Below are 20,973 nucleotides of genomic sequence, written 5' to 3'. Positions count from 1 at the left end.
TTAGAAAAATGCATTTTTTTAGACCAACGCATATTCAAAATCGTCAAATCAGATCTCCTACGAGATCTACGTTTCATAAAGGATCTAACTATGGTCTTAGATCCATTTAACTCCTGAATTTCACCTGAATTTAAAAGTTAAAAATTAATAAAATTCGCAAGTGTTACATATCATATATAGATATCGTCTTCAATGGGCCCTAAACCAGGTCCAGACCCCATATTTATTATTTTTAATTTTTGACATCTTAAATATAATTATTTAATTAAAAAATATATTTTTGAACTTAAAAATATAGGAAAAATTACGAGGTATTACATTACAACTGATTGTGGCAATTAATAAAACATCCATTTAGACAATAATCTGTCAGTAAGTTTACAATGGCTAAATTAGAACTTGGTCCTTGTTCTGTAAACATTCAACTATCCAAGGCACACATATCGTGATAACTGTATTATTCAAGGGTTGCTCTGAAAAGTTGTTTTATTTATTCTGTTCTCTCTCTCTCATAATCTTTGCTGTACCAGGCCAAAAAAGAAGAGGAATTTAACACTGGTCCTCTCTCTGTGTTGATGATGAGCGTTAAGAACAACACCCAGGTGAGTTGCACATTGTACTATTCATAGTTTTTGTTCATCTGTTCTGGTAAATGTATGTTTTGTTGGTTGGATAGAATAACATTTTGAATAAAGATCTTTTATTCAAAAAAATGCTAGTTAGCCACCTAATTTTAGGGAAATGAAAAATCGTATCTGACATGACTGCTGTTAGGTACTCATCAACTGTCGGAACAACAAGAAGCTTCTTGGACGTGTTCGTGCATTTGACAGACACTGCAATATGGTTCTTGAGAATGTTAGGGAGATGTGGACAGAGGTTTGCATGACCAAACCAGTGGGGATTCATTTCACTTTCCACGCTGTTCTCCTTTTCCCTTTCTCTTATGTGCTTCAGTTTTGCAGATTCCAAAGACTGGCAAAGGAAAAAAGAAGGCTCACCCTGTGAACAAGGATAGGTTTATCAGTAAGATGTTCCTGCGTGGCGACTCTGTGATCATTGTCCTGCGAAATCCAAGTTGACCTACTAAATTGCTTTTCCTTATAGAAGATGGCGCTTTTCCTTTCCGTGTATATGAATCTTTAGTACATGCCTTTGTTGTGCAAACCCATATGCTGAAATTAGTGCTAAACGTGCACATATTGTTGCTCTTTTTTTAATTTTCAACTGTTTTCTTGTTGATTATACTTGAATTATGACGAGTAGGTGTACGCATTGACTGCCATGCTTGCATGTTTAGATTGGGAGAATAAGAAGAATGGTAAATCTGTGTTTGGCATGAAGGCACCCATGCGGGTTTTATGCACAAGTTTGGAGAGATTTTGGTGCCAAGGTGGGGTATGGAGGGGAGATATGGAAGGCATTGGAAAGCTTTGAGTAGTGGAAAAACAAAATCAATTAAGGGTGGGGATGCGAACGGCTTCGATTTAGTTCAGATGTAGTCTTTACTAAATCGTACATGGACATGCCACGATCAGACTTGCACTTACCTGGAGAGAGTATCAGGTCAGGAGAGTTTCCTTGGATGCCGTTCATCATGAAATTGAACATCCCCGAAACAGGTGGGGATGGCGCTCTTTGAGCTGTCCATTTTAAAGCCATCGGATGCCCTCCATCTAGGGCATGGGGGGAATCAGGAAAAGGGTGGGGCCCATCCAAAAGATGATCAATCCACCCATTGTGATCTGGATTCTGTTCATCTTAAGATGAACGGCATCTAGGGGACCCATGGTGCGCATCTGACCTGATCCTCACTCTTACCTGGATTTGGTTCAGATGTCTTAGACCTGCTTAACCTGGCCTCATTCCTGTTTGGACATGGACCATACATGGCGTGCCTTTCAGACTTACCCTCGTGTTTGACTTCGGACATGGAGGCTATAGTCATTGCCAGATTCAGATATAATTAGAGCTAAGCTTTTCATATTTGATTTTATGTATGATCCGTGCGAGAGGTGTTCTTCAGTATGGCATGAGGGAGCTCCAAACATCTGTTTGGCTAAATAAAATCCGGATGAAGAGCAACTATAGACGTAATTGGAGAGAGAGAGAGAGAGAGAGAGAGAGAGAGAGAGAGAGAGAGAGAGAGAGAGAGAGAGAGAGAGAGAGAGAGACGTCTTCAAATTTACTGAACACGTGCGGCTTGATAACTATATCAACTGAAACTTGAACACCATGGAAGGTTTTATTATGGATCTGCCCCAGGAAAATGATTCCTTTTTTTCTATGCCCATGGGTTCTCTATGGAGATCTAGAGCACACAGGCGCGGTATTTTAAGCTGTGTTGCTTCATTGTTTCTTCCTGTCAGTGGTTGTAGTAGAGAGTTGGAATACCTTTGCCTTTGATTTGCAGGCTGTGGCAAAGTCTGTTAATCATGTCTTGGCTTTTGTCTTGTCAACTCCGACATGACTTTTGAGGTTTGAGCTATCGCTGGTGCTTGTCCAGAAACATTGACTTATCTCTCTACAAGTAGTAAGCGGGTAGCTTTAACATCACAACTCAGGTTGCTGCACTTTGTTAGAATGACTGAGGAATGAGTTTAGTTCCATTTTGCAATACTCGTTCGTAGTATGCTGCAGTGTGATAGTTTGTGCGGGTGTTGGAAGCCCACAATAATTCACGTTCCGTTAATACAATAAAAGGTGGTGATATTTAAATGCGTCTCTGTCTCTCTCTCTCTCTCTCTCTATATATATATATATATATATATAATGAAAAGGAAGCAAAGTTTCCATGGCAGTATTAGGATTCTACCTGCAATCTTCAAGTCATGAGCTTGATGAGTCAACTAATTCCTCTGGCCTACTTGTTCCCCCTCCCCTTCCACCCCTACTTGTTTCACTTCCCTCTGGCAGGATATAACTTTTCTGAAATGAAAAAAATGGCACCCCTTAAAATCCCTAATTTAGTCAAATATGGAGTAATTTTATCGAGTCAAACCGCTTAAATAACAATAGTTTCTTTTGGCAATAAAGGTCTAGAACCACGGGAGTGTTTAGATGGTCATGCTTATCTAGGAAATTGTGATTTTTTGGAGATTGCGTCTCTTATGAGATTTCACCACCTATCCTGACATTTTGGATAACTGGGTGGATCAAGTACTCACGCAAGAGTGAACATTTAGGAAAAGGTCTGCCCATGTTGGCATCTATGTTCTTGTGTATTGTTAAAATCATTCCATAGCCATTTGTCCCACTGTCCTTACCCGTTCATCTCGCATTCAAACATGTAAAAAATGTTAATCTTGGTAGAAAAAGATGTATTTTTCAGAGAAAAATGAATATCCAACAAAAAAAAGTTTTTAAGGAGAAAACATGCATGTACGTGTCACCAAAATGCTAGTATCTCTAGTATTAGATGTCCCATCTTGTAACATTGAATGTAAGACAACTTAAATCCTTGCATCTTCATTTCCAACGTTTTCTATTCATAAAAAGTTATAACAAAAGAAGTGAATGGGACTCACATAAAGAAAAAATCAGTCACACGCCTTCAATTTTGCAGAGCGCGCATCTCACAAGCACCCGCCTGACTGCACATATTCTTACAATGATGGATCTGTATGAGATTTTCAAAAGAATAAAAGAAAAAAAAATTTCCGGGATTGAGTAAAAAATCCTCTACCGTATACTCCCAAAATGAAGGCTTGAATGGTTAAACTCGGCTGTTGAGTTCTCTTGGGTGTACCTTCAGATTCATCAACACGATGTTGGTAGTACTAAAGGCGTTAACACCAAGTAATCTTTACTGCTTACATGTGTTGTGAATCCCTTTCTATACTATTTCTGAGAGAAAATAGTTGAGCTGCTTGTTTTAATTCATGATCTTGTTGATCCTCTTTGAATGATGAGTCGCCACTGCAAGAAAAACAAAACAAATTTACAGTCAAAATGAATGAAAAGAATTAAAAAAAGATGCTCAGAACAATACATATCTTTATTGTATAAACTTTTTTTTTCGATGTAATTCAACAACTTAATATATTCAAACATTAAAAATTTGTAAAAGGATTCTATAAAATGAAAACAAGTAGATAGAAAGGTTGTCATGCGATGCTAAAGTCTGTAAGTGACATGTTAGTTTAGCTATGTACTGAGTTGTGTTTACCTAATTGCATCATTTAATTTCTCATTATAAAACAACGTATCGTGCATGCAAACTGATAGAAATATAGGTTTAAAATATAAAACCCAAATAAAATAATAATAACTATAAAGTGGGTTATCATAGTATCCAGAAAAAGTAATAGAGATGTACCTTAAATAGAGATTTTTCCCAACAATAGCTTTCTTTGACTTCTTCTAAAGCTTCATGTGGCTATACCTCGCAATCTTAGCCTCTTAATGATACTAAAGAACTATATAATCATCTAAAGAAGTACCCCTCTTCCCTCAACCACCCCTATTAATAGGGCTTCTATTATATGTAGCTAGATTTTAGGGAGAGGTCCGTTAACTACATGTTCTCTCTTAGACTAATCTAGTTTAGGTTAAATGAATTAATGAATTTTAACTTTTACCATTCACTAAAACCGTAAATGATGTGAGATATACATATTACGGTTGAAACCCTAAAAAAGAAATAATATCAATAAGTTCTCTTTTTCTAGAAAAATATTTTCAAAAACATCCTTCCAAAATTCAATATCCTATATAGGCCTAGAATAAAAAATTACTGTCAAACCTATATAGCCTATGTAATTAACCATTGAAGATCCAAAATAATAATTGGATATTATGAAACTTTTTCATAAAAATCTGCTAAAATTTTTTAAAATATAATTTTAATAAAACACCTAAAATTTTTATTTATTAAATTATCAAGCTTGGGTTTTTCTTTTAATCTGAATTGCACTTTTCCTCATTGTTAGATATTCTCAAAAAATGGTTTTGGAACCCTTGTTGAATACTCATCATTTCATAAGTATTTTACTAATTATCCAATATATATCTTCAATAAATTTATTACAACTTATTTGGGTATAATCAAAATAATTAGATAATATATTTAGTAATAAATGAGCGCCTTAGGTAAAGGTTATTATGAACCTGTTTTGTATATGAGAAAAATATTTACTGTTGGTAAATGATTTTAAGATAATTTCTCATGCGCAAAGTACATTTAAGCACCCATTGATGTGAATTTCCCACTTCAATGACTGTCATTGAGAAATAGTCATTTCATATCTAATATGAACATCATACACTATGGCATCCTTCCAAATGAATTGCCCATCCTCAACCATAATTGTGACTATTTCAGGTACAACAGACTTAAAAACTAGTTCTTCCATGTTGACCCGGATTCAAACATCTAATTACCCTACAATGTAACCTGTGGATCCTCATGATATCCCATTTCATATTTGTCATCTCATGGCCAAGATATATTAATACCCATAAACAAAACAATCCCCAAATATAATAAAATTAAATGCATTAAAAATATTATTTTATTGGATTTCCAAGGCATAACATCTAACAAACTATGTCCATATGTTAATGAAAAAGGACAGGAAAGAAGATAACTATCTACTACTGTATAGTAGGCTATTTCATTGACCTATATTAGGTTATGCACTTTGCATTAGTTATATTATTGAATAAAAAAACAAACATGCTCACGGTGAAAGTAAAACAGGAGTTTATGATCCTATGTTGTCATAAAAGACAATCTTATAAATGAGATCGATTCAACTGCATGACAAATGAAAACAACCGAATAAAATGCATCAGAAAATTCTGGTAAAAGTGCCATCAATTGGTATATTAGAAAATCAAGTTGTTTTTTTAATTATATATGTTTCATTCCAGAGTAGTGAAGTTCTAGTCTGTTTACCCTTATTTGATTTAGATACACCATAAGTCCACAGGTTGAAAACATGAGAAAGGAAAGCCTAAACTGGTGTAATCTGAGGTTAAACTTCTGTAACATATTAGCACTACCAGAAAAGGAACTCTTCTCCAACCTCTACTTCCTTTCGATAAAGTTGCACGCAAAGATAATGATCATATACAACATCATGAAACTCAAATACCAAGAAACAAAATTGCCAATATGCATAAACAAATTTAATACTTGAAAAGATGGATGATACTTGATTATGTAAAAAACCACCAGTTGTATATGAGAGCATTTATAATATGAGGCCATATCTTCCACCTTCCTACAGAGGGCTTTAGATTAGAAGAAGATGAATTCATTGTTAAGAGAATCTTAAAGACTAAACGTCATTCAAAATTCATGTTTAAGAAAATTGTAAACCCATTTCCAAGAAATCTATAAAATGATTGGGATTGTATGTTTCAAAGGTTTAACAAACTTGGATTGATTGCTTATAGATGCAACTGTTGAAGCATCCAATGTTTTCAACATGCAATCCTGTAACTAGAAATACTCTATCCTTATTGTTAGGAACTAATGAACTCGAAGGGAACTTCATCCATCCAATTCACAGTATCAAACGAAAAAGATAGCGGTTAAATAGAGTTATACATTTGGGACAACCATAACAAATATTCAAGGCATAGCCACACTAGCATGAAAGATAAAGGAAGCTAGTGATTAAACTTACAACTTAAGTTAAATATAGCTGGAAGGAAGGAATGGAGCCTAAACAGAAACAATATGACCATGATTCAACTTGGTCGTGCTTGATCCAATGCATAATCCAAATTTAAAACTTTAATTAGCATTGGAATCAAATGAGTGAGAAAGAACTATTCATTATTGTAGGCCAAGGAAGAACAAACTAATTAGTTATTAATTTGACAAGTGTCCTTCCAAGAGTTATTAAAAAAGCTAGGTTTACACATATTAATCATGCAAAAACAGCCTAGTGAATAACACAATAAATAAATCTTTATATCCTACAGCAAATGTACGAAGTAGGAGACGGCATTATGTATAGCCCTCACATAAATATAATCCACGTAAAAGTTTCACAGATTCAATGCATCTCAAAATTTTAGCATAAAAAACCTAATAGGATTCTTGTTCACTTTCGACTTACCAATCTTGAATAGAATCAGACCATAGTCAGAGATTGCTCACCTCTCATTCTAGCCACGATTTGTTTCAGCAGAAAACGTAAACTCAATTTAAAAATTATTATTGTTCTTTAATCATTAATATATCGATGCTTCCATTTTCTCCTCTTAATCGTAACAATCATTTCTCCATCATTTTGGATCTTAGTTCAATCAAGACAATCCAATATTTTTCCTTTTGCAATCTAAACTATTGTTCTTCATCCACTACAAAGGCTTTGATCATTTCCAAGAAAGTCCTTTGCACCACCATATCATCAATAAAATATATGCTCAATTGCACCCAAAAACCATGAAATTAATGAAAAAATCTGGAAAGATTAGAAAATATCAAAGTTTGTACCTGCACTCCAATGACACTTTTGGATTGACAAATGACTGACGATCAACAAACATGTCAACGAACGGCTTGAATTCGTCACAGTACTCTTGAATGCCAGCACCATGGGCCAAACCTGTCGGCTTCGAACTGGATGACTCGCCAACGTGCATCTGAGGCTGTTGCACCCATGGTGAGCTCCCGGAGAAGCCCATATTCACACCGGGCCCGTATCCAATGTCCATCCCTGTCATGGAAGGGTTGACATGGCTAACAGCAGCAGCAGCATCCATGATGTGCTGCTGCTGCGGCTGCGGCTGAGACAAAGGAATCCCATGAAACTGCTGCATATTGAATGAGCCACTGGGGCCACCTATGCCGATGTCAGTCATGGTGCCATTGTGGATCTGCAGCTGCTGCTTGATGCTGTGGACATGGCAGAGAGTTATGTCGAGCTCGGCTTTGATCCAATCGATCTGTTTCTTGAGATCATCTATGACACCCAGGCAGCCCCTCACAGGGTCCTTGTTTCTCATGTTGGCCTGAAAAATGATGGTCTTCATGGCCTCAGGGCGCTGGGTGGGATCGAGATTCTTGAGGATCTTGAGGATGTTGCTGACGCCAAAGAGTCGGTGGGCATTGAGAAATTGCTTCTGCTGGTCGGGTGGAAAGTAAGGGGCAAGAGGGCAGTCAGCATTGCACTTCCTACGTTGGTACTTGCATGAGGCACATGCTTGGCTGCCATTGCCACCGCCCTTGTTGTTCATGATCTCCTCCAATTTACAAATATAAAGGAGGGCGAGAAAAATGAGTTGGGGATGTGACGAATGAGTCTCGGCGTGGGAGGAGGAAGGGGAGCCCCAGGGCTGTTAGGGGTGGTGGAAGGCGAGCCCGGTTGCGACGTTGCAGCCTCTTTTTTTGTGAGAGAGAGAACCTGAGAAAAAGATGGCGAAGGGAAAGGTTGGATGCACTTGAAAAGCTGGCGGAGGCCCTGGCCATTCCTGTTTATCTACAAATAAGTTGGTCTCTCTTGTGTGTGCCTGGGAGATGAGGTGCAATAACGGATCGCACCCATGCTTGCTTTAGTAATTAAGTTATGTGAGTCCCGATGTCGATGGGCTACGAGAAGGGCTGGTCATATTCCATATCACCGCAACTCGGGTGATGCTGAATCTGGACCACACGCGTGCCTATTAGTGGTTTCCACCCGGCGAAGAGGACAGATGAACCGTGCCGATTCAATATCATCAACTTTTTGCGGATGTTGAATAGGGCAGGATCTCTTCAGAGATGTGTGGAGTGAGGTTTGAGATGGTTGTCATTTTAGAGAAAGTGGGAGCGTTGAAGAAATTGTGGAGGGTTTGTTCTGCAAGACCATTTCGAAAAGTGGGTGGCTTGGATTGGAAAAGGTTAGATACAAGGATAATCTTAAAATAAAACAATGGGAGGTCCTTTTTCATCTACCCCTCTTGGCATTAAAAGGAACTCAGCCATACTCGCGAAGTTTCATAGTCCTCGCATTAGAGAAGAAACGACGTGTGGTCATTGCAAAGTTTTTTTCTTTTTTAAAGGCAAACTGGGGTTTGGCAGACCCAGCAGTTATTATTTAACGTATCACTGGGTTTTGAACCTGCAACCTTCCACCACAATAAAATGTGCACTGACAGCTCCTACCAACCGCAAGGAGCTCGGTTGGTAAATGTGGTCATTGCAAAGTTCATCGTATGCATCACATTATATATATATAGCCAAACTACAACATACCACATCTCACATTCCTTGCATACGGTCAATGCCACATTGAACCATGTTGCCTTTTGGGTTCTAGAATGTGTTAGGATTAGCTTTTAGAAAAAAGATATAAAAGTAGTAAACAATTTTTTTTTTTTTGGCTGTGTTCAACATAGTAACGCTAGGGGCCAGCCCTCAATCAAGAACTAGGCGGTTGCCAGAAAAATAGGCTAAAAACTAGGCATGGTGAATATTGACTGGGGGTAAAAATCCCCTTTTCACTTTTTTTTATTCTTCTTTTTATTTTTCAGAACGGAATGACTCGATGCGAATATAGATTTTGTCGAGCAGGTAGTTGAGAAATGTAAAAATCCACGAGGGTTCCTCATAATTTACCGTTTTTTTTTCCATGTATAACCAAGCAGCTTTTTTACTTCCCTTTTCGTACCATTTGAGTTCCGTTCCCCTAAAACTTGGGGTTTTATTCACTTCTCTCACTGAATGTTCAGCACTCCAGCTGCTCGGGAGAGGTGCACAATAGGTGACCTGCAAATAAGGGTGTAACTGGGTCGGTTCTTGGTTGGGTGCTATCAGACCTGATTTTAAATCGAAAGACCCAAAACTGATCCAATCTAATCCAAATTTGGGTTCCAGTCTTGGTACGGTTTAAAAATGCAGATCCATTTTTTTTTTCAACAAGCTAAAATTGTAGAAGCATATAAGTTAACAGGTCCAGGTATGTACTTGGTGGGCTATAATCAGGTCCAGGTTTGGGTACGGGTAAGTTAACAGGTTCGATAGACCTGCTACTAACCTGGGTTTGAAACTCAGACCGTACGCATTTTGATTCAGGTCCAGGTTTGGGTATGGCTGAAAAACCTATACCCATATGGGTTAACAATAGAAAAATAATAGAAAATTGCATAATAGGTTACCCTTTCCGAAGTCATATTTTTTCACTTAGAAATCAGAACCGAGTGAATTCAATTTCTCTTTGAAAGCTGTCACATTCTGTATTCTAAATTCTCTTCCGAGTGCAAAAGCCAAATGAACTTTAATGGACAAACCTGATTTATAAGTTCAGCAAGAAAATTTCTGGAAGGCCCCAAAATTTTAAGCCAAATGTTTAGATAACTTTTTTTTAAATGCGTCATGGAAGGTGAGGTTTCATCTAAGGCATTGCCTTAACCGAAAGAAGTCAGCCCGTGCAAATACCATCATTTAATAGCCTCTTAAAATGGAATTCGAGAAAAGACACCAAAGATAAATTCATAAAACATTATTCTACTGAACTAAGTTCCAGGGAGTCATCTTTGGTGCAAGTGCACCTTTTACGACAATGAAGCCGTACATGATACTTTAAGTACAAGGTTTTGATGATGAGCAAGTGAAATCAACTGCATTTCAGCTAAGTCAATGAAGACATTGAAGAATTCGATGAAGAATCTTTGAAGATTAGTGTGCAAATGTTAAATTCATTAAAAGTCTTAGATTCTTGTAAAAGCCTTACTTAAAGTGCATATTTAGGTTGCATTTTACCTGAAAAGTCTTTAAAAAAACTTTTCTAAAAGAACCCTTCTTGAAGATCTTTTTAGAAAACTCTTTTATTAAATTTTCGTGTTTATTAGTCGACTAATAGACTCACCAGTCGATTAATCCTTTCGGGCCATGTTTTCTAAAATAGTCATTTTTGTCAAATTAGTTGACCGAAGGTTTTAGCAGTCAACTGGACATAATGTCTGTTTTCTGGAAAATTTAGCAGCAATCGACTAATGACTTTATCAGTCGACTGAACAAAACATATGTTTTCTGGAAATTTAGCAGCAGTCGACCGAACAGAATGTATGTTTTTCAGAAGATTTTAGCAGCAGTCGACTGAAAGGTTTTTCAGTCTACTGATGATATTATCAGTCGACTAATTTTTTCTCTAGTCGATTAAGTTTCAAAAGTTTAAATTTTCAAACGGCTCGATTAACAGATCAGTCGACCGACGATAACTGTCAGTCTACTAATAACTAACTATTAGTCGACTAACTACTGTTCCAGTCGACTAATTTTGCCGTTTTTCCTGAAAATTTAAAAAGGTGTGTCTTTTCATTTTTCAAACATTTTGATCGTTCAAAATGGACTGTTTTGACACCCTTTCATACCCTCAACATATGGAAACTTTCAACTATAAATATGAGTGCATTTTATACTCAAAAGTACTTCAATTCAATCAATTTGAATCAATTACTCTTTGCTTTTCACTCATTCATTTTCTCACTCACGTGATATTTTTCATTTCAGTTTTTCACTCAAATTCCTTTGAGAGATAGTGAATTTGTGAGTAGAGTATTTCAACAACCTCAAAATCCAATTGCATCTCATTTGCATTCAAAAGAAGGGCTCATAGGTTGTATTGTAAGTTATTACTTATTTCATTTTTCTGTAAAAGGAATGACTCCTTGGTTTAAAGGAGTTGTTTGCTTTCAGTAGGTGTGTTACTGGAAGTGGGACCGGATTTGGTCTGTATGATCTTGTAGTTACACAAGGTTGATAGTGGAAATCTCAAGCTGGTTTTGCTTGGGGACTGGATGTAGGTCGGGAAAGACCGAACCAGGATATATCTTGTGTTCTTTGTGTGCTTGCTTTTCAAATTGCAAAATCCTTAAATATTCTGCAGACAATTTTTTTTAAAAGCACTATTCACCCCCCCTCTAGTGCTCATTGCCTCGATCCTACTGCACTTTCAACACCTTCTAACCAAGAGGAGCCTCATAAAACCTAGTTCACATAAAAAACTATCTTAGCAAAAGATCTTTTTTTTTTCGAAAATGGGTTGCAAATCTTAGACAAGTCATAGATAATATAACACACATGAGAATGAATCTTAATCCTTCGGACTTGGATCCATATCATAACTCGGACTCTGATTCCAACATGAAGAACCTGAGTTCGAAACATAATACTAATGTATGAAACATTTCATATGTCAAACCATTCAACATTAAGAAAATCAAGTAAGTTTTTACATCTATCAAATGTTAAATGTTTTAAAAATCCAAAATCTAAAACTAAACTAATGTGCCCCAGTTAAGGGCTTGGTTCAACGACATCTCATCCTCGTATCCCGCTATTGTAGTTACTCCACGTTTACAAAGTTGTTAGACTCATCGAGTATGGTAGAAGAGCAACAAAGAATTAAAACATACATCAACACATAATTATATTAAATGAACATGATGCATACACGTGCAAACATATATAATCTTGCATTAAATCACATGAGTTATGCTTTGTATCATATAAACTTACCATCATCTAAAATTATGCTTCATATCACAATATCATGTTTTATAAATCTAGCTCATATGATAGACATGCTGCCACATTTCACATATAAGCAATTGCATAATGCTAATTAAAATATACTCATGCCCATACTTAAGTATTTGAATAATTAGGGCATATGTTCATCACAATTTTGTTAAGTAGGGTTTTTGTTTCTCTTGTTACTATGCCCATGGGTACACGTGGACACAACTGACACAGAAGAGAACACTATGAGTGTTTATTATGCTATGTCTTTTAGATTTTTTATAAGCCTAACTATTCACGACAACCAAAGTAGGCGGTTCTTAAATGGGAAGAAACCCCGCAGAGGCATAATTTCTGAGATACATCTGCTAACTACTGCAGTAGGCGTGAGATCTACCCACCTAGGACACATTGGTAGTCCAGATCCCCTACCTCCCGAGAATAGAGGACCAATAAGACGCCCTTGCTCTCATAAATAATAAGAAACATATACACCACTAACTTCTGTATATATCGTGGTCACTCGAGGTTGTACCAACTTTCATTTTCAAGGTAGATTAGGTGAATTGATGAGTTATTAGGTCTCTTTAATTAAGGGTTTAACATGTTCCATAACCCACCCACCAGTGCTATGATGCCTTTGGACCAACATAATGAGCACCTTTGTAATGCCCCGGATTTTCAAAACAATACTAAGTAAAAAATTCATGGATTTCTCTTTATTTTTTTCTTTGTACTGAAACTTAGAAAAGGGTTTTTAGTAGCGGATATGAACGATAATGAGTCATAAGTTTTAAAAAACATCGGGCAAGTCACATGTATGCGACCAAGCATTCATTGACCACCAAGGTGTTTCATTTATAAAAATGAGTTGTTTATTACAAACATCACTCCTTAGAAAAACAATATTTCATAAAATTGGTTTTATAAAAGAAGCGGTACAACACTGTGTGGATAAACCCTAAAACTCGATGTCGCCTTGCTCTGCATATCGCATAACAGGTTTAATACCTATATTCTCCATTAAACGAGGTCAGAACCATTGCTGGTATGGTAAGAAAATATTCACATCAACTCAAGTATAAACTCAGAAAAATACACAAACCATATAGGGTCACAGTTCGCAATAACAACACTCAAGTCTTCACGACTTAGCATATATTGCGAAAGCCTCCTCAGGGCCATGATTTAAACATTTTGCTTGATCATGCATAAATTCTGCATTTTATACATATATTTCTATTCATGATCCATCAAAAAAATGCATTAAAAACTCATTCTTATTAATATTTTTGAGAAACTGTTATGAAATTCGAAATAAAGATAAAATCACATACTTAAATCTTTCCCTGCATTTTTGTAGTATTTTGATTAGTTTAGACTTTTTAGTTTGTAGCTTAATTAGTTTAAGAATTCTAACTAATATTTTCTATTTTATTTAGAAGTGTCTTTTTTATAAAATACGTTTTTAGAGGAGGGTGCTTTTAGAAATTTTGAAAATTAATTGATTTTTTTAGAAAACACATTTTGACCTAATTTGTAGTATAAATAGTATTGTTTCAACAGAAGGGGGTATCTTTCCCCTTGGATTTCATGCAACCTCTGTCTTCCTCCCTCTCTTCGCTTATTCCTCCATTTTGATCTTGTCCGGTTCCTCCCTTGTTTCTTCTTTTCCTCATTTGTTTCATCTTACTTCTAACCTCTGCTATTGTCGACTTCTTATTTCCATTGTCGAAGGTACGTGAACCTGAAGAGAGTCTGTTTCTTCTTCTCAATCCCTCCATAGAGGTAAACTGCAATGTTTGCTTCTTCTCCCCTGTCTCTCTATGGTTTGCATTTTGATATATACTTTTGTTTATTTCTTAGCATACATGAATAATACTTCACCATTGCATTGAGTATAATCTGATTGTTGCATATAGTTTAGATGAGTTTTGTTTTTATCAACTGAAACAAAATAAAAATAAAACAAATTAATTTAGTTTTAACCAATTTTCTTGATTTTCGTGCCTAAGCTTCTTGTTTTAATTGAATTGGTGCATGTAGTTAGATTCTTTCCATTAATCACGATATGTTCATTTCAGTTTAGGATAGATTTAACTTAGGTTTAGTTTAAAATAGTTTTTGATATTCAGTTCTTGATTAGATTTAATTAAAATAGACTAGTTTAAAGTAGCCAATTAGGGTGTTTGTGATCGTTGCAAATTTTTTTACGTTTTGCAAGTCCACTTGATCTTTTGAAAAAGCTTTTGAAATAACTTGCCTCCGTTTTTGAAATATGTGAGAAAATTTGGGAGACGAGGCTCGCTCGTCGGTACGAGGTTCAACCCTTTCTGGCGCCTTTACCAGAGGTAATTGAACCAAAGATCGAATTTATGCCTTTACTTCGCTCAAATTTGCCTAAAAAATTATTCTAAATCCTAAAATACACAGAGAATCATGCTTGTGCCATGATCTTTGAAAAAGGTTTAATTTTGAAAATATGGTGCATGCTTTGAAAAATTGTTTTGATTTGAAAATGCTTTGAAAATAATTCAAAATTGAACTTCCAAGTGATTTCGAAATTGATTTGAAAATATACTTTGGAAAATTATTTGAAAATATCTTGAGATTGACTGAAAATGATTTTGAAATTGAAATTATTTTGAAACTGAAACTGAATTTGAAGTTGAAATTGCTTGGAAATTGAAATTGGATTTGAAATTGAAATTACTTTAAAAATAAAAATGAATTGAAAGTAACTTGGAAAAATGATTGAAAATAATTGGAAACGAATTTGAAAATTGTATGAAAATTGAATGAAATAATTATTAAAAATATTTTGAATTTGAGTTAGAATTAACTTGAAATTATATTGAAATAACTTGGAAAATATTTTGAAAATGCTTTGAATTTGAAAATGATTTTGAAAACATTTTGAATTTGCAAAATGATTTTGAATTTGAAGATGATTTTGAAAAAAATAACTTTGAAATTGAAATTGATTTTAAAAAATAACTTTAAGTTTACTTTGAAAATTAGTTTTGAAAATGGATTGAAATGGATTTTGAAAATCACTTAGAAAATTCTTTGGGATTGATAATATTTTAAAAATAGAAAATAATAAAATGATGCAATTCTATCCTAAGTGATGAATGCATTATTTAATAAAAAGTTTTGAAGGAATTTTATTGCAAATTCCTTGGATTTAAAATTTTATTTTGAAAGAGAGAGTTTTTGTGTCTTTACAAAATTAAAACAAAGTTAAATTTTCATATATCCGTGACTATTGCCACAAATATACTTTAAATTAACTTTTATTTGAATTCTAATAAAGGATGAAAATAAGGAAATTGGTTTTGAAAATTGATGATTTTTAAAAATAACCTAAGAGTGTAGGTGAAATTTTCTTTAATAAAAAATAGTAATTCTAAGTATTATTCGTATTCTGACTACGACCACAAATGTGAATTTTACTTAGTTTTATTATCCTCTATTGAAGTGGTGCACGTGCCATTCATGTTTCACCATAGTATAATTAAAATAAAAATTAAAAAATAAAATAAATTAATCATGAAAATTAAAATTAAACAATATACTCATTCATTCCTAAACTAAGCATAAAGTAAAATTCTCATTAATTGTTCAATTACAACCCTTAAATTAATATAATAATTAATAAAATAAAAAAACTCAATTTTTTTTTATAAAATTAGAAAACTAGTTAGAAATAAATGTAGGCTTTTATGGATTTTCTTTCAATATTAGAAAATTGAAGAAAAATATCCAAAATTAGCCTTTTATTCCCCAAAATGAAGAACAATTAAATAAAATAAATACACATGATGCTTGACTTTACAAAAGCATTTGAAAATGTGTTTTGGAGTTTCAATTTTTGAATTTGAGACTTGAAGTATATAAATTCACTTTAAAATTTGAATTTAAAGTGAATTTATCTTTGAAATTGAAGATTTTATAAAAGAGACATTGAAAATAATTGAAATAAAAAGCAAATAAACCCCAAAACTAATTAAAATGAAGATAAGACATTCTAAGTTGATGCAAAGCATTTTTAATTTATGGAATATATTAATTATATTTGAAATTTAAATTTTAAAATGCTAAAATGCTTAATTTAACTTTATTTTAATAGAAATATGCTTTTTATAAAATTGATTTTGAAAAATGTAATGAATAAAGGGTCAAATGACCATAGAAATTTATGAAAATTGACATGGAGACACCTAACAACCTTAGGAACACTCTAGAATTAAAAAATTCAAGAAAAAAATAGGAAAAAAGCCTGAATTATGTTTTTTATCTAATTAAAATAGGAATTTATAGAATCAAGATTTATAAGAGAACCTGTCAGAGTATTTTGGGTGAATAAAAGTCTAAAACAACTCAAATCAAGCTCAAAACAAATTCATGGATTCAAAACACATCATAAAAATATTTCCTTTTTATGGATCATCAAAATCATTTCTGAATCTTGAGATATGATTAAAACATTGAAGAATTAGTTTTAGAAATAAGAGATTGAATTTTAGCATATAGGTTTCTATAATTTATGTGTTTTAGAGGCTAAACTGATTCAATTTCTCCCAAATTTATTGGATAAGTTGCTCAACATAATTAGAAAACAACTCCAATTTATAGAAATGGAAAATCAATTTTTATTTGGAAATGGTGACTTCATAAATTCACTGTTCTATCTCAGGGAATAAACCTATTACAGAACTTGATGTTCTATAACCAGTTTCGGTTTTTAACAAAATTGAAATAGTACATGAACATAAAAATTTATAAAAGTTGATAGAGATAAAGTAGGCACATAATGAAAGAAAACCCTTTTTACAGATCTTGAAAATGATCTCTAATTAAGGAGAGATAATCTAAACAAGATGAGATAAGATTTAAGCATTCTAAGCAATGCTTAATGATGCAAAGTTACAAAGTTCTAATTTTTGATCTGAATCAAATATGAAATATTAATAAAAATTACTAAAAATTTGCAGAGTTAAATTAGACATGCAAATGATAAAAACCCTTTTTACAGATCTTAAAATTGATCTCCCATTAGGGAGATCTGATTCATGCAAGATGGCTCAAAGTTTGAGCCAGACCTGACAACACAAAATGATAGGATTTTGATTTTTGATCTAAATGAATATGAAATGACAATGAAAATTGACATGCATAAACTAAACATTCCAAGTAATTTTTTTTTTTACAGATTTAGAAAATGATCTCCCATTGGGGAGATATGACTGCAACAAGTTGATCCTGGGTCTGAGCAACGCCTGAGGTTACAGACAGATAGGATTTTGGTTTTAAATACAAATAAAATTAAAATCAACCATAGAAATTACTGATTTTTTTTTGGGATAAACTAGGCATGCAGATGAAGAAAACCTTTTTTACAGATCTAGAAAATAATCTTCCATTAAGGAGATATAAGTCTGACAAAATGGACTAAAATCTGGGCAATTAAAATGATATAGAGTGATAAGGTTATGGTTTTCGATCAAAATCAGGTATGAAATGACCATAGAAATTGCTAAACATTGCCATGAATAAACTAAATTCAATCCTAGAGACACCACTTTTTACGGATTAGAGAGATCATCTTCGGTTAGGGAGAAATCACTCCGGTAAGTCAGTCCTGATTCTGCTAAAATCTGGATGGTGTAGAATGACAGAGTCTGAATCTTGATTTTTAAAGTGGGCTCAAAGATCCCCAAAAATTATGTAAAATTCAAAAATTCATGTAGATATAGTCATGAATCACCCATAAAAAATTCAGATTGAAAATGCTAGAAAAAACATCTAAAATTATGATGCTAAAATGAGGTCAGAATCAAAATGCATGTAAAATAAGAAAGAGAGTGAATACATGTAATCTATCAAAGCATAAAGTAAAAAATGAAACATAAATGATATATTGTTGAATTTTAGAAGAAAAAAACAATAAAATATCATCAAATACAAAATTAACAAAGTAAAAATTTAAAGAAACAAGGCATGGATTTATTTGATATTGCCAATTGAAGAGGAATTTGATCTATAGAAGATCAAATTCCATCTTCTTGATGGCTTTTGATAGAAATGGAAATTACAAAATATAAATCAATTAAAACAAAGAAGAAATGAAATTAGAAGAAGAGAAGAAGTATACCTTAGCTGAAAAGGAAAAGGAGGAGGAGAAGCTCCAAGGATGACATCAATTCCAAGGAGAGGAGATTTTTTTAAGATGTCCCAATGGACCCCCTTAAGGGGTCTATTTATAATTGAAATTGGGGGTATTTTGGGCATTGAAAAAATGAGTTGGTTAGGCTAAGGGCTGATGTGGCAAGGCCTCTAGAAGGCTCTTGCCACATGGCATTCTTAGAGCTCACAAAGAGCCCCCCCTCCCCCCCCCTATGTGGGTATTTTTTTTAATTTTCAAATGGGGCACTGTTTGAATTTTGAAAACATGGTAACACATGGCTTTTAAAAACAAAGGGGATTTTAAAAGTGGGCTTTAAAATCAATGATTTTTGAGCTAAAAGGGGATTTTTAAAATGGACTTTATTTAAAACTTGAGAAATGCCAAGTGGCGCCCCCTTTAGAAAATATATTTTTTTCCTTTTGATTTTGAAACTAAACAAAGGAGATGATTTAAAAGAGAAAGTGAAAATGACAGAAATAAAGAAGAGAATTTTGATTTTTGAATTTAATAGATCTTTATTGGATCTATGATCTCTTTCAATTTTTTTTTTCTTTAAAATCCAAATCGAGCTATGAATTATATCCAGACTAATTTTCAAAAGGTTTTACAAAAATGCTGAATTTGGATTTGAAATTCAAGGATTGATTTTGAAAATTGAATAAAATTTGGTTTTTGAATTTGGATCTATATCCAAAATTTTGAATAAAGTGGACTTGAATCTCGATTAAAGATAAAAATGAAAGAAATTAGTTTGAAATGATAATCAAATCTTAAATATGGATTTATAAAATGAATTAAAGTGAAAAATTCAAGCTTATAATGAAATTTGGATTTAGATCTTGAGATTTTGATATTGGATCAAGCCCAAAAATGGACTTGGATCGTAGATATCAGATGAATCTGAGTTTCAATTCAGAAATTGATTCAGTTATCCTTCTGAATGGATCAGAAGGTGGATCCAGATGGAAATGGATCTGGAATGATTGATTGGATTCTGGATATCCAATGAGATATTCCAGGTCCAAAAAGTGAATTAGACTCTAGATATGGATAATAGAGTGAATTGGTTAAAGAATCCAAGTTCGGGATGAAAAATGGACATCGGATCCAATATCCAAATTGAAATGTGAATTGGATCTCGAATATTAATAAAATATCAGATAAAGGAATCGATTCAAGAACTAATTGGGACTTGTCCCAATTTAAAAATTGATATAAATAATGTTCTGAAGAAATTATTATTATTATTATTATTATTATTATTATTATTATTATTTGTTTTTGCCCTGCAGGGGTAGCAAAACATGGTACTGGACTGGTTTGAACTGGATATGATTGAAATGAACTTAATTAGAAGTCAGTTATACTAAGATGAACTAAATTCAGAGCTAGAACACTAGCTCAACTGATTGGGGTTAGCTCAATTTGGACTGAATTGAGCTCAAACGAGCTAAAATGAGTTGAAATGAGCTAAAATGAAGGTCCAAGAATGTGGGAAGTGACTTAGAACTGGAACCAAATCATTTAAACTCCTGATGAACTCAGATTAGACTCATGGGGATATGATCTACTGGGTTTAACTGACTCAAGGACAATTTGGCTAAACTTTGAGCTAAAAAATAAGCTTATTTCGCCTGAAATGGACTGGATTTAGGCTGAGTGAACTGACACAACTCATCGTGAGCTCAGTGAAGCTAGAAATGACTGATATTCTAACTTCTCTGAACTTAAGATGAGTTTGGCTAAGTTTGATTGACAAAAGGGTTTAAGGGTGACTTATGGGTAAAATGATAATTTTATTGCTTAAATGGGGGGTAGACTGACCTCTACACTGGGGTAAACCTAGGGGTGAGACTCTACATTGCCATGCAAGGGGTTTGACATATGTAAAAGGAGGTGTCCGGAATGGACCAAATTTTTTTGGAGTGTTTACAGTGTCGTGTCCTGTTTTTAATTCTTTTAAATATCATAGTATAGATTTTATTTCGTTTGTTTATTCTTATTAGTAGTTTAGTGTATATATTACTTAAAACATGTCTTCTTGTTATTTCATCATATTAGTCAACGTTTTGCTCATTTTTAATTAGTTTCTATTCAATTAATTTATTTTCTTGAAATCGATAGAATAAGATAGTTGTTTAATTAGATTTTTTTCATTCACTGAATCGAGTAGAATTGAATTCTCGCTTTTCATTAGTTAAATCTCAATTAGATTTAATTTTAGAAATTTAATTTTAGTATTTAGATTAGGAATAATTGTTTATTTCCATTATCATTTTTTTAGTTAACTAGTTTTAATTTAGTTGATTTAAGAATAGATAGT

General features: G+C 33.6%; 2 protein-coding genes across 3 annotated transcripts in view; one reads left to right on the top strand and one right to left on the bottom strand.

The window, feature by feature from the left end:
* LOC149829991 (uncharacterized) overlaps positions 1 to 1,285 on the top strand; it is a 67,070-nt gene extending 65,785 nt beyond the window's left edge. For both annotated transcript variants that reach the window (XM_090016223.1, XM_090016224.1), the window contains 3 exons: positions 531 to 602; positions 775 to 879; positions 966 to 1,285. In XM_090016223.1, coding sequence (XP_089872349.1) covers positions 531 to 602; positions 775 to 879; positions 966 to 1,082 — 294 coding nt within the window. In that variant the 3' untranslated portion in view covers positions 1,083 to 1,285. The remainder of the gene's footprint in view (positions 1 to 530; positions 603 to 774; positions 880 to 965) is intronic.
* A 6,155-nt stretch (positions 1,286 to 7,440) lies between these two features.
* LOC149829990 (LOB domain-containing protein 22-like) lies at positions 7,441 to 8,196 on the bottom strand. The gene has a single exon (XM_090015353.1). It carries the CDS (start codon positions 8,194 to 8,196, stop codon positions 7,441 to 7,443), a length of 756 nt encoding a protein of 251 aa, XP_089871479.1.
* Between the last annotated feature and the right edge of the window lie 12,777 nt (positions 8,197 to 20,973).

This window comes from Nuphar pumila, chromosome 8 (genome assembly GCF_984573655.1).
Source record: "Nuphar pumila chromosome 8, dmNupPumi1.hap1.1, whole genome shotgun sequence".
Lineage (NCBI taxonomy): Eukaryota > Viridiplantae > Streptophyta > Magnoliopsida > Nymphaeales > Nymphaeaceae > Nuphar > Nuphar pumila.
This window is presented reverse-complemented; position numbering and strand designations above follow the sequence as displayed.